At 47.9% G+C, this 15,174-nt stretch overlaps 1 protein-coding gene across 1 annotated transcript in view; it reads left to right on the top strand.

The window, feature by feature from the left end:
- Positions 1 to 15,174, top strand: part of fbln2 (fibulin 2) — a 40,555-nt gene that overhangs the window by 13,177 nt on the left and 12,204 nt on the right. Inside the window, exons 2-3 of the mRNA XM_071336960.1 lie at positions 6,075 to 6,212; positions 6,752 to 6,895. Coding sequence (XP_071193061.1) covers positions 6,089 to 6,212; positions 6,752 to 6,895 — 268 coding nt within the window. The 5' untranslated portion in view covers positions 6,075 to 6,088. The remainder of the gene's footprint in view (positions 1 to 6,074; positions 6,213 to 6,751; positions 6,896 to 15,174) is intronic.

A 15,174-nucleotide genomic window follows, 5' to 3' on the forward strand; every position in this document is an offset into this window, starting at 1 on the left:
GGCTCAAACGTATTAAAAAGGCCCACCTTTTAATTGGAATGCATTCCATGTGACTACCTCGTGAAGCTGTTATCAAGGCAAAGGCTACTTTGAAGAACCTTTAAGTACATTTTCATTGATGTCAAAGTGATCAGAGGGACAATAGAGTGCTGAGTACCAGGCAGGTAGCAAGTTTGGTAGGCTACTAATGACCATCAGCAGCATCAGAGCTTGGAGAAGCCTAATTACCGTGACTAAATGGTCATGTGGTAATTGCCTTCATGACTCGTGACCGCCGGTGTTGCGGTAATACGGTCACCGTAACAGCCCTACTCCCTATTAGCTCTGATTGCCACAAAAAGCCACAAATTTAGACCTCCCACATTGTTCTCATGGACGCATCCCATCAAACCAAACGACACAACCCGGTACATGCACTGAACACCCCACCTAGTCAAATTTCATACACTCACAAAGTCCAAAATGAATCACTTGTGAAGTGGAACTTATGTTAACCAAAGTTATGCAACATTTAATTCATATATTATATAAAGTAAGGGAGCTTTATCAGAAGATACAAATGGACTGTTCTGAATGGTTACATGACATGATTTCTTAGCTGGGTACTGGAACTCAGTCCTTGAAGGCCCAGTGCAGTCCCAAAAATTATTTTCCAGTGTTTTATATACACTCAGTGGACAGTTTATTATGTAGACCCATCTAGAACTGGGTCAGACCCCACTTTGCCTATGGACCAGGCGATGTTTTTCCACTCCTCAAGTGTTGGTGATCACGTGTTCACTGGAGCTGCTTCTTCTAGCTGATAGGAGGGGAACCCGGTGTGGTTTAGGAGTGGAACCCGGTGTGGTTTAGGAGGGGAACCCGGTGTGGTTTAGGAGGGGAACCCGGTGTGGTTTAGGAGGGGAACCCGGTGTGGTTTAGGAGTGGAACCCGGTGTGGTTTAGGAGGGGAACCCGGTGTGGTTTAGGAGGGGAACCCGGTGTGGTTTAGGAGTGGAACCCGGTGTGGTTTAGGAGTGGAACCCGGTGTGGTTTAGTAGGGGAACCCGGTGTGGTTTAGGAGGGGAACCCGGTGTGGTTTAGGAGTGGAACCCGGTGTGGTTTAGGAGGGGAACCCGGTGTGGTTTAGGAGGGGAACCCGGTGTGGTTTAGGAGGGGAACCCGGTGTGGTTTAGGAGGGGAACCCGGTGTGGTTTAGGAGGGGAACCCGGTGTGGTTTAGGAGTGGAACCCGGTGTGGTTTAGGAGTGGAACCCGGTGTGGTTTAGGAGTGGAACCCGGTGTGGTTTAGGAGGGGAACCCGGTGTGGTTTAGGAGTGGAACCCGGTGTTGTTTAGGAGGGGAACCCGGTGTGGTTTAGGAGGGGAACCCGGTGTGGTTTAGGAGTGGAACCCGGTGTGGTCTGCTGCAATAACCCATCCATGACAAGGACCGAAGAGTTGTGCGTTCCAAGATGCCGTTCTGCACACCACTGTTGTACTGTGCGTTATTTGCCTATTTGTGGCCCGCCTGTAGCTTGCATGATTCTTGCAAATCTTCTTTTTGACCTCTCTCACCAACGAGCTGTTTTCTCCCACAGGACTGCCGCTGACTGGATCTTTTTTGTCGCTCCGTTCTCTGTAAACCCTAGATGTAAAAATCCCAGGAGGCCGGACATTTCTGAGTCACTGGAACCGGCATGCCTGGCACCGGCAATCATACCACGCTCAATGTCGCTTAGGGTTCTCGTGTTGCCCATTCTAACGTTCCATCGAACAGTAACTGAATGCCTCGATGCCTGTCGGCCTGCTTTATATAGCGACTCCCTGTCTGTAGGAGCGGTGTATATATAACTTTATATAGCGACTCACTGTCTGTAGGAGCGGTGTATATATAACTTTATATAGCGACCCCCTATCTGTAGGAGCGGTGTATATATAACTTTATATAGCGACTCACTATCTGTAGGAGCGGTGTATATATAACTTTATATAGCGACTCACTGTCTGTAGGAGCGGTGTATATATAACTTTATATAGCGACTCACTGTCTGTAGGAGCGGTGTATATATAACTTTATATAGCGACTCACTGTCTGTAGGAGCGGTGTATATATAACTTTATATAGCGACCCCCTATCTGTAGGAGCGGTGTATATATAACTTTATATAGCGACTCACTATCTGTAGGAGCGGTGTATATATAACTTTATATAGCGACTCACTGTCTGTAGGAGCGGTGTATATATAACTTTATATAGCGACTCCCTATCTGTAGGAGCGGTGTATATATAACTTTATATAGCGACTCACTGTCTGTAGGAGCGGTGTATATATAACTTTATATAGCGACTCCCTATCTGTAGGGCGGTGTATATATAACTTTATATAGACTCCCTATCTGTAGGAGCGGTGTATATATAACTTTATATAGCGACTCCCTATCTGTAGGAGCGGTGTATATATAACTTTATATAGCGACTCCCTATCTGTAGGAGCGGTGTATATATAACCTTATATAGCGACTCCCTATCTGTAGGAGCGCTGTATATATAACTTTATATAGCGACTCCCTATCTGTAGGAGCGGTGTATATATAACTGCCACGGCCACGTGACTCCCTATCTGTAGGAGCGGTGTATATATAACTTTATATAGCGACTCCCTATCTGTAGGAGCGGTGTATATATAACTTTATATAGCGACTCCCTATCTGTAGGAGCGGTGTATATATAACTTTATATAGCGACTCCCTATCTGTAGAAGCGGTGTATATATAACTTTATATAGCGACTCACTGTCTGTAGGAGCGGTGTATATATAACTTTATATAGCGACTCCCTATCTGTAGGAGCGGTGTATATATAACTTTATATAGCGACTCCCTATCTGTAGGAGCGGTGTATATATAACTTTATATAGCGACTCCCTATCTGTAGGAGCGGTGTATATATAACTTTATATAGCGACTCCCTATCTGTAGGAGCGGTGTATATATAACTTTATATAGCGACTCCCTATCTGTAGGAGCGGTGTATATATAACTTTATATAGCGACACCCTATCTGTAGGAGCGGTGTATATATAACTGCCACGGCCACGTGACTCCCTATCTGTAGGAGCGGTGTATATATAACTTTATATAGCGACTCCCTATCTGTAGGAGCGGTGTATATATAACTTTATATAGCGACTCCCTATCTGTAGAAGCGGTGTATATATAACTTTATATAGCGACTCCCTATCTGTAGGAGCGGTGTATATATAACTTTATATAGCGACTCCCTATCTGTAGAAGCGGTGTATATATAACTTTATATAGCGACTCCCTATCTGTAGGAGCGGTGTATATATAACTTTATATAGCGACTTCCTATCTGTAGGAGCGGTGTATATATAACTGCCACGGCCACGTGTCTGTAGGAGTGATCCATTTTTGTCAACGGAGTCGTGAACCTAATAAACTGACAACCGAGTGTATATTTCCACACTGAAGTTGAAATAATACTGTGAAAATGATGATAATGCCCTTTTAGTGTCAGAGCTGTTTGATAATGATGATAATGCCCTTTTAGTGTCAGAGCTGTGATAATGATGATAATGCCTTTTTAGTGTCAGAGCTGTGATAATGATGATAATGCCCTTTTAGTGTCAGAGCTGTGATAATGATGATAATGTCTTTTAGTGTCAGAGCTGTGATAATGATGATAATGTCTTTTAGTGTCAGAGCTGTGATAATGATGATAATGCCCTTTTAGCGTCAGAGCTGTGATAATGATGATAATGCCTTTTAGTGGCAGAGCTGTGATAATGATGATAATGTCTTTTTAGTGTCAGAGCTGTGATAATGAGGATAGTGCCCTTTTAGTGTCAGAGCTGTGATAATGATGATAATGCCCTTTTAGTGTCAGAGCTGTGATAATGAGGATAATGCCTTTTAGTGTCAGAGCTGTTTGAAAAGACAGCCTGAAAGTTCAGCTTGTTTCTGATGAAGTCTTGGCCTGCCTGATGACATCACATGTTAAATTAGTAAATAGACCAATAGGAACGCGTACCTCTCTGCCCTTCCCTCCTAGCAAAATCATTGTTTCAGAAATTGCTCACATGAAGGTACTCTAATTGATTTCCAGAAATGATTTGATCTTGAGATTCAAATGACTGCGTTGGACCTTTAAAGCTGTGACATTTTAAGGTAGTCATGTCTCCTCAGAAGGGTTACATGCTGCTGAATTAACTGTCTCAGGGGAGAATCATAACTTCCACATGCATTGATGTCATTTGTGTATGGTGTGTATGGTGTCTCCTCTCCTCCAGATATTGATGAGTGTAGGGTGTCTCCTCTCCTCCAGATATTGATGAGTGTAGGGTGTCCTCTCTCCTCCAGATATTGATGAGTGTATGGTGTCTCCTCTCCTCCAGATATTGATGAGTGTAGGGTGTCCTCTCTCCTCCAGATATTGATGAGTGTAGGGTGTCTCCTCTCCTCCAGATATTGATGAGTGTATGGTGTCTCCTCTCCTCCAGATATTGATGAGTGTATGGTGTCTCCTCTCCTCCAGATATTGATGAGTGTATGGTGTCTCCTCTCCTCCAGATATTGATGAGTTCAGGGTGTCTCCTCTCCTCCAGATATTGATGAGTGTATGGTGTCTCCTCTCCTCCAGATATTGATGAGTGTATGGTGTCTCCTCTCCTCCAGATATTGATGAGTGTATGGTGTCTCCTCTCCTCCAGATATTGATGAGTGTATGGTGTCTCCTCTCCTCCAGATATTGATGAGTGTATGGTGTCTCCTCTCCTCCAGATATTGATGAGTGTATGGTGTCTCCTCTCCTCCAGATATTGATGAGTGTATGGTGTCTCCTCTCCTCCAGATATTGATGAGTGTATGGTGTCTCCTCTCCTCCAGATATTGATGAGTGTATGGTGTTTCCTCTCCTCCAGATATTGATGAGTGTAGGGTGTCTCCTCTCCTCCAGATATTGATGAGTGTATGGTGTCTCCTCTCCTCCAGATATTGATGAGTGTATGGTGTCTCCTCTCCTCCAGATATTGATGAGTGTATGGTGTCTCCTCTCCTCCAGATATTGATGAGTGTAGGGTGTCTCCTCTCCTCCAGATATTGATGAGTGTATGGTGTCTCCTCTCCTCCAGATATTGATGAGTGTATGGTGTCTCCTCTCCTCCAGATATTGATGAGTGTATGGTGTCTCCTCTCCTCCAGATATTGATGAGTGTATGGTGTCTCCTCTCCTCCAGATATTGATGAGTGTATGGTGTCTCCTCTCCTCCAGATGTTGATGAGTGTAGGGTGTCTCCTCTCCTCCAGATATTGATGAGTGTAGGGTGTCTCCTCTCCTCCAGATATTGATGAGTGTAGGGTGTCTCCTCTCCTCCAGATATTGATGAGTGTATGGTGTCTCCCCTCCTCCAGATATTGATGAATGTATGGTGTCTCCTCTCCTCCAGATATTGATGAGTGTATGGTGTCTCCCCTCCTCCAGATATTGATGAATGTATGGTGTCTCCCCTCCTCCAGATATTGATGAATGTAGGGTGTCTCCTCTCCTCCAGATATTGATGAGTGTATGGTGTCTCCTCTCCTCCAGATATTGATGAGTGTATGGTGTCTCCTCTCCTCCAGATATTGATGAGTGTATGGTGTCTCCTCTCCTCCAGATATTGATGAGTGTATGGTGTCTCCTCTCCTCCAGATATTGATGAGTGTATGGTGTCTCCTCTCCTCCAGATGTTGATGAGTGTAGGGTGTCTCCTCTCCTCCAGATATTGATGAGTGTAGGGTGTCTCCTCTCCTCCAGATATTGATGAGTGTAGGGTGTCTCCTCTCCTCCAGATATTGATGAGTGTATGGTGTCTCCCCTCCTCCAGATATTGATGAATGTATGGTGTCTCCTCTCCTCCAGATATTGATGAGTGTATGGTGTCTCCCCTCCTCCAGATATTGATGAATGTATGGTGTCTCCCCTCCTCCAGATATTGATGAATGTAGGGTGTCTCCTCTCCTCCAGATATTGATGAGTGTATGGTGTCTCCCCTCCTCCAGATATTGATGAATGTAGGGTGTCTCCTCTCCTCCAGATATTGATGAATGTATGGTGCGCAGCCACAACTGTGGTCAACGGTTTGAGTGTGAGAACACTGAGGGCTCCTTCCTGTGTAACCCTAAACAGAGATGTCTCACCGGCTTCACCCAGGACTCACATGGAAACTGCATTGGTAAGCCATCACATCTGATTCAGGGTCAGAAGCCTGCTATTCTCCTAATGGTTGAGATTATGTGTTGGTGCTTGGTGATTTGATCCTAGATGTGTGGTTAGGAGATGTCTCACCGGCTTCACCCAGGGCACATGGAAACTGAACCGGTGAGAGAGACCTCTAATGACCCCAAGTGGACATACAGTGAACTACATTAACACATGTTCACTAGGCTTCTCTGTGTCTGTTGGATTGAACCCTCCCCCCTCTCTCCCCACCCTCCCCCCTCTCTCCCCACCCTCCCCCCTCTCTCCCCACCCTCCCCCCTCTCTCCCCACCCTGCCTCCCCACCCTGCCTCCCCACCCTGCCTGTCTCTCCCCACCCTCCCCCTCTCTCCCCACCCTATCTGTCTCTCCCCACCCTCCCTCCTCTCTCTCTCCATCTCCCTCTCTCCCCACCCTCCCCCTCTCTCTCCACCCTATCTGTCTCTTCATCTCCCTCTCTCTCTCTCCCTCCCTCCCTCCCTCCTCTCTCTCTCCATCTCCCTCTCTCCCTCCAGATATTAATGAGTGCAGTAGTCTATCTGATCCATGCAGTGCTGGTTTTCACTGTATCAACACTGTGGGCTCCTATACCTGTCAGAGGAAGGTTATCATGTGTAGTCAGGGATACCACTCCAGCCCTGATGGAACACGCTGCATCGGTAAGTTATGGTGTGGTGAGTTGTGTTGAGTTGAGTTGTGGTGTGGTGAGTTGAGGTGTGTGATTGGTGCGTGGTGTCACCAACCGGTCGATCACCAAACATTTCTGTAAAAAAACAATGAAGCCTTGCATTCCTATTTCTGTTATTTGTTTCATGCTGTTGGTGGTAAGTGCACTTGATTCAACAGCCCTGGTGCTGTTGGTGGTAAGTGCACTTGATTCAGCAGCCCTGGTGCTGTTGGTGGTAAGTGCACTTGATTCAGCAGCCCTGGTGCTGTTGGTGGTAAGTGCACTTGATTCAGCAGCCCTGGTGCTGTTGGTGGTAAGTGCACTTGATTCAGCAGCCCTGGTGCTGTTGGTGGTAAGTGCACTTGATTCAGCAGCCCTGGTGCTGTTGGTGGTAAGTGCACTTGATTCAGCAGCCCTGGTGCTGTTGGTGGTAAGTGCACTTGATTCAGCAGCCCTGGTGCTGTTGGTGGTAAGTGCACTTGATTCAGCAGCCCTGGTGCTGTTGGTGGTAAGTGCACTTGATTCAGCAGCCCTGGTGCTGTTGGTGGTAGGTGCACTTGATTCAACAGCCCTGTTGGTGGTAGGTGCACTTGATTCAACAGCCCTGTTGGCGGTAGGTGCACTTGATTCAGCAGCCCTGGTGCTGTTGGCGGTAGGTGCACTTGATTCAACAGCCCTGGTGCTGTTGGCGGTAGGTGCACTTGATTCTGCAGCCCTGGTGCAGTTGGTGATAGGTGCACTTGAATCAACAGTCCTGGTGCTGTTGGTGGTAGGTGCACTTGATTCAACAGCCCTGTTGGCGGTAGGTGCACTTGATTCAACAGCCCTGTTGGCGGTAGGTGCAATTGATTCAACAGCCCTGTTGGCGGTAGGTGCACTTGATTCAACAGCCCTGTTGGCGGTAGGTGCACTTGACTCAAAAAGTGACTGTGAAGAGACCTCTGGTGGCATGTCTTGTGGGGTATGCATGGGTGTCTGAGCTGTGTGCCACTAGTTTAGACAGACAGCTCAGTGCATTCAACATGTCAATACCTTTCATAAATAAAAGTAGTGATGAAGTCAATCTGTCCTGCACTTTCAGCCAGGAGAGATTGACATGCATATTATTAATATTAGCTCTCTGTGTACATTCAAGGGCCAGCCGTGCTGCACCTGTTCTGAGCCAATTGCAATTTTCCTAAATCCTTTTTGTGGCACCTGACCACACGACTGAACAGTAGTCAAGGTGCGACAAAACTACACCATTTTAAAGATACACTTGTTGTAAATCCAGCCACAGTGTCCGATTTCAAAAAGGCTTTACGACGAAAGCAAACCAAACGATTATGTTAGGTGAGTGCCTATTCACAGAATAACACAGCCATTTTTCCAGCCAAAGAGACCTAACATATTCGTTTGTGGTGCTTTCGCTGTAAAGCCTTTTTGAAATCAGACACCGTGGCTGGATTAACGAGAATTTTATCTTTAAAATGGTGTCAAATACTTGTATGCTTGAGGAATTTAAATTATGAGATTTTTTATTTTTTTTGAATTTGGCGCCCTGCACTTTCACTGGCTGTTGGCGGGGTGGGACGCTACCGTCCCGAATATCCCAGAGAGGTTAAATCACCCGTTTGGCAAAGTAGGCTGTGATTCAATGATAAATTAACAGGCACCGCATCGATTATATGCAACGCAGGACAACCTAGATAAACTAGTAATATCATCAACCTCAGTCGACCTCTAGTGATGCTAGTCGGGCGGGTGCGGGCAGCGATCGGTTGAAAAGCATGCATTTAGTTTTACTAGCGTTTAAGAGCAGTTGGAGGCCACGGAAGGAGTGTTGTATGGCATTGAAGCTCGTCTGGAGGTTAGTTAACACAGTGTCCAAAGAAGGGCCAGAAGTATACAGAATGGTGTCGTCTGCGTAGAGGTGGATCAGGGAATCACCCGCAGCAAGAGCGACATCGTTGCTAAATACAGAGAAAAGAGTCGGCCAGAGAATTGAACCCTGTGACACCCCCATAGAGTGCCAGAGGTCCGGACAACAGGCCCTCCGATTTGACACACTGAACTCTATCTGAGAAATAGTTAGTGAACCAGGCGAAGCAGTCGTTTGAGAAACCAAGGCTGTTGAGTCTGCCGATAAGAATACGATGATTGACAGTCGAAAGCCTTGGCCAGGTCGATGAAGACGGCTGCAAAGTACTGTCTTTTATCGATGGCAGTTATGATATCGTTTAGTACCTTGAGCGTGGCTGAGGTGCACCCATTACCAGCTCAGAAACCAGATTGCATAGCGGAGAAGGTACGGTGGGATTTGAAATGGTCAGTGATCTGTTTGTTAACTTGGCTTTCAAAGACTTTAGAAAGGCAGGGTAGGATGGATATAGGTCTGTAACAGTTTGGGTCTAGAGTGCCAGCCCCTTTGAAGAGGGGAATGACCGAGGCAGCTTTCCAATCTTTCCAATCATATTGTTTGTGTGTTCAGGACTACCCTCATGGTGTTTTAGAATGACGTTGATATTTGACCAGTCATTCACGCCTTCCTTTATTACTTTGTAGTCTTTTATAGAAAAGAGCTTACAGCAGAAACAATACAACAATACCCGTTGTTTTTGATTGAGAATGAAAGTCAACTCCTTGTAATCTTTTCCCCATTTGACAGCTGTCTCTGTAATAAGCTTGAATGGAAACCTCTTCTAGACTTGTCTTAAGGGTAAGAAAAATCCAGTCCTGGTTTGAATGGACCTCTAACTCAGTCCTCATGAGGTCTGTGAAGACTGGGGGCCAATCTGCTGGGTCATTTGGTGGAGCAGCAACTGTTCTATTAGGGTCTGAGCTGCTGGTATCTGAGGCTGCCTGTACTTCACCTGGGTCTGTGTTAGTACTGGCTGAGGCTGCCTGTACTTCACCTGGGTCTGTGTTAGTACTGGCTGAGGCTGTCTGTACTTCACCTGGGTCTGTGTTAGTACTGGATGAGGCTGTCTGTACTGGGTCTGTGTTAGTACTGGCTGAGGCTGTCTGTACTTCACCTGGGTCTGTGTTAGTACTGGCTGAGGCTGCCTGTACTGGGTCTGTGTTAGTACTGGATGAGGCTGCCTGTACTTCACCTGGGTCTGTGTTAGTATTGGCAAAAAATGCCTTTTGATAAATAAAATGTATGTTTACGTTCAAATGCCTCTCCTGTGAAGTAGTGACGCGTGACATAAGACTAGTTTCATGTAATTTCTAAATGGTCAGAGAAGACTAACATTGGCAGGGCATTTCAAGTATAGCCGATATGCAGTGATAATGTAGTGAGCCTACAGCCTACTGAGCATAGCCAATATGCAGTGATAATGTATTGGGTCTATAGCCTACTGATCACAGCCAATATGCAGAGATAATGTATTGGGCCTACTGAGCATAGCCAATATGCAGTGATAATGTATTGGGCCTACAGCCTACTGAGCATAGCCAATATGCAATGATAATGTATTGGGCCTACTGATCACAGCCAATATGCAGAGATAATGTATTGGGCCTACTGAGCATAGCCAATATGCAGTGATAATGTATTGGGCCTACAGCCTACTGAGCATAGCCAATATGCAATGATAATGTATTGGGCCTACACAGCCAATATGCAGAGATATTGTATTGGGCCTACTGAGCATAGCCAATATGCAGTGATAATGTATTGGGCCTACAGCCTACTGAGCATAGCCAATATGCAGAGATAATGTATTGGGCCTACTGAGCATAGCCAATATGCAGTGATAATGTATTGGGCCTATAGCCTACTGAGTATAGCCAATATGCAGTGATAATGTATTGGGTCTATAGCCTACTGAGCATAGCCAATATGCAGTGATAATGTATTGGGCCTACTGAGCATAGCCAATATGCAGTGATAATGTATTGGGCCTACAGCCTACTGAGCATAGCCAATATGCAGTGATAATGTATTGGGTCTATAGCCTACTGAGCATAGCCAATATGCAATGATAATGTATTGGGTCTATAGCCTACTGAGCATAGCCAATATGCAATGATAATGTATTGGGCCTACTGAGCATAGCCAATATAGAGGGATAATGTATTGGACCTACAGCCTACTGCACAAACCTCATTGCTAGAGAACTGTTTTTAATTGGTTAATGTTGCAAAGGCTTAAAGTTTTGAAGTCATGTTAATAAAATATCAGAGCGGTAGATCTCGGCATTTTGACTCAGAAAAGGTTGGTGACCACTGCCATAAACAGACCTGGCTCTCGAGAGAAAACAGGCTGTGCCCAGTGCCCGAAAAATGAGGTGGAAACTGAGCTGCACTTCCTAACCTCCTGGTAAATGTATGACCATATTAGAGACACATATTTCCCTCAGATTACACAGACCCACAAAGATTTTTTTTTTTTATAAATAAATGCAATTTAGATCAACTCCCATATCTGTTATGTGAAATACCACAGTGAGCCATCACTGCAGCCTGACGTGTGACCTGTTGCCAGGGCAACCAGAACAAACACAGTTGTAAATGCAACCTATATTTATCTGTTTATTTATCTTCTCTTTCGTACTGCAACTAGTTGCACATTGTTACAACACCGTACATAGACAACAATACAGTATATCGTTTGAAATGCCTCTCTTGTGAGAGAAATATTCTCTTTTCATTTGTTATTGTTGATTTCATTTTTGTTTATTACTTATTTCACCTGCTTTGTAAACATATGCATGACATGCCAATAGAGGCCTTTGAATTGAGAGACGGGCAGAGACAGACAGAGACGAGGACAGAGACAGACAGAGACGAGGACAGAGACAGACAGAGACGAGGACAGAGACAGACAGAGACGAGGACAGAGACGAGGACAGAGACAGACAGAGACGAGGACAGAGACAGACAGAGACGAGGACAGAGACGAGGACAGAGACGAGGACAGAGACAGACAGAGACGAGGACAGAGACAGACAGAGACGAGGACAGAGACAGACAGAGACGAGGACAGAGACAGACAGAGACGAGGACAGAGACAGAGAGACGAGAGACAGACAGAGACGAGGACAGAGACAGACAGAGACGAGGACAGAGACAGACAGAGACGAGGACAGAGACGAGGACAGAGACGAGGACAGAGACAGACAGAGACGAGGACAGAGTCGAGGACAGAGACAGACAGAGACAGACAGAGACGAGGACAGAGACAGACAGAGACGAGGACAGAGACGAGGACAGAGACAGACAGAGACAGACAGAGACGAGGACAGAGACGAGGACAGAGACGAGGACAGAGACGAGGACAGAGACAAGGACAGAGACGAGGACAGAGACGGGCAGAGACGAGGACAGAGACGGGCAGAGACGGGCAGAGACGGGCAGAGACAGACAGAGACGAGGACAGAGACAGACAGAGACGAGGACAGAGACAGACAGAGACGAGGACAGAGACAGACAGAGACGAGGACAGAGACGAGGACAGAGACAGACAGAGACGAGGACAGAGACAGACAGAGACGAGGACAGAGACGAGGACAGAGACGAGGACAGAGACAGACAGAGACGAGGACAGAGACAGACAGAGACGAGGACAGAGACAGACAGAGACGAGGACAGAGACAGACAGAGACGAGGACAGAGACAGACAGAGACGAGGACAGAGACAGACAGAGACGAGGACAGAGACAGACAGAGACGAGGACAGAGACAGACAGAGACGAGGACAGAGACGAGGACAGAGACGAGGACAGAGACAGACAGAGACGAGGACAGAGTCGAGGACAGAGACAGACAGAGACAGACAGAGACGAGGACAGAGACAGACAGAGACGAGGACAGAGACGAGGACAGAGACAGACAGAGACAGACAGAGACGAGGACAGAGACGAGGACAGAGACGAGGACAGAGACGAGGACAGAGACGAGGACAGAGACGAGGACAGAGACGAGGACAGAGACGGGCAGAGACGAGGACAGAGACGGGCAGAGACGGGCAGAGACGGGCAGAGACAGACAGAGACGAGGACAGAGACAGACAGAGACGAGGACAGAGACGAGGACAGAGACAGACAGAGACGAGGACAGAGTCGAGGACAGAGACAGACAGAGACGAGGACAGAGACGAGGACAGAGACATACAGAGACGAGGACAGAGACGAGGACAGAGACGAGGACAGAGACAGACAGAGACGAGGACAGAGTCGAGGACAGAGACAGACAGAGACAGACAGAGACGAGGACAGAGACAGACAGAGACGAGGACAGAGACGAGGACAGAGACAGACAGAGACAGACAGAGACAGACAGAGACGAGGACAGAGACGAGGACAGAGACGAGGACAGAGACGAGGACAGAGACAGACAGAGACGAGGACAGAGACAGACAGAGACGAGGACAGAGACAGACAGAGACGAGGACAGAGACAGACAGAGACGAGGACAGAGACAGACAGAGACGAGGACAGAGACAGACAGAGACGAGGACAGAGACAGACAGAGACGAGGACAGAGACAGACAGAGACGAGGACAGAGACGAGGACAGAGACGAGGACAGAGACGAGGACAGAGACGAGGACAGAGACAGACAGAGACGAGGACAGAGTCGAGGACAGAGACAGACAGAGACAGACAGAGACAGACAGAGACGAGGACAGAGACGAGGACAGAGACAGACAGAGACAGACAGAGACAGACAGAGACGAGGACAGAGACGAGGACAGAGACGAGGACAGAGACGAGGACAGAGACGAGGACAGAGACGAGGACAGAGACGAGGACAGAGACGGGCAGAGACGAGGACAGAGACGGGCAGAGACGGGCAGAGACAGACAGAGACGAGGACAGAGACAGACAGAGACGAGGACAGAGACAGACAGAGACGAGGACAGAGACAGACAGAGACGAGGACAGAGACGAGGACAGAGACAGACAGAGACGAGGACAGAGACAGACAGAGACGAGGACAGAGACGAGGACAGAGACGAGGACAGAGACAGACAGAGACGAGGACAGAGACAGACAGAGACGAGGACAGAGACAGACAGAGACGAGGACAGAGACAGACAGAGACGAGGACAGAGACAGACAGAGACGAGGACAGAGACAGACAGAGACGAGGACAGAGACAGACAGAGACGAGGACAGAGACGAGGACAGAGACGAGGACAGAGACAGACAGAGACGAGGACAGAGTCGAGGACAGAGACAGACAGAGACAGACAGAGACGAGGACAGAGACAGACAGAGACGAGGACAGAGACGAGGACAGAGACAGACAGAGACAGAAAGAGACAGGAGAGAAGAGGAAAGAGGACAGAGACGAGGACAGAGACGAGGACAGAGACGAGGACAGAGACGGGCAGAGACGAGGACAGAGACGGGCAGAGACGGGCAGAGACGGGCAGAGACAGACAGAGACGAGGACAGAGACAGACAGAGACGAGGACAGAGACGAGGACAGAGACGAGGACAGAGACAGACAGAGACGAGGACAGAGTCGAGGACAGAGACAGACAGAGACGAGGACAGAGACGAGGACAGAGACAGACAGAGACGAGGACAGAGACGAGGACAGAGACGAGGACAGAGACAGACAGAGACGAGGACAGAGGCGAGGACAGAGACAGACAGAGACAGACAGAGACGAGGACAGAGACAGACCGAGACGAGGACAGAGACGAGGACAGAGACAGACAGAGACAGACAGAGACAGACAGAGACGAGGACAGAGACGAGGACAGAGACGAGGACAGAGACGAGGACAGAGACGAGGACAGAGACGAGGACAGAGACGGGCAGAGACGAGGACAGAGACGGGCAGAGACGGGCAGAGACGGGCAGAGACAGACAGAGACGAGGACAGAGACAGACAGAGACGAGGACAGAGACAGACAGAGACGAGGACAGAGACAGACAGAGACGAGGACAGAGACGAGGACAGAGACAGACAGAGACGAGGACAGAGACGAGACAGAGACGAGGACAGAGACGAGGACAGAGACGAGGACAGAGACGAGGACAGAGACGAGGACAGAGACAGACAGAGACGAGGACAGAGACAGACAGAGACGAGGACAGAGACAGACAGAGACGAGGACAGAGACAGACAGAGACGAGGACAGAGACAGACAGAGACGAGGACAGAGACAGACAGAGACGAGGACAGAGACAGACAGAGACGAGGACAGAGACGAGGACAGAGACGAGGACAGAGACAGACAGAGACGAGGACAGAGTCGAGGACAGAGACAGACAGAGACAGACAGAGACGAGGACAGAGACAGACAGAGACGAGGACAGAGACGAGGACA

This window comes from Salvelinus alpinus, chromosome 12 (assembly GCF_045679555.1).
Source record: "Salvelinus alpinus chromosome 12, SLU_Salpinus.1, whole genome shotgun sequence".
NCBI classification, from domain to species: Eukaryota; Metazoa; Chordata; class Actinopteri; order Salmoniformes; family Salmonidae; genus Salvelinus; species Salvelinus alpinus.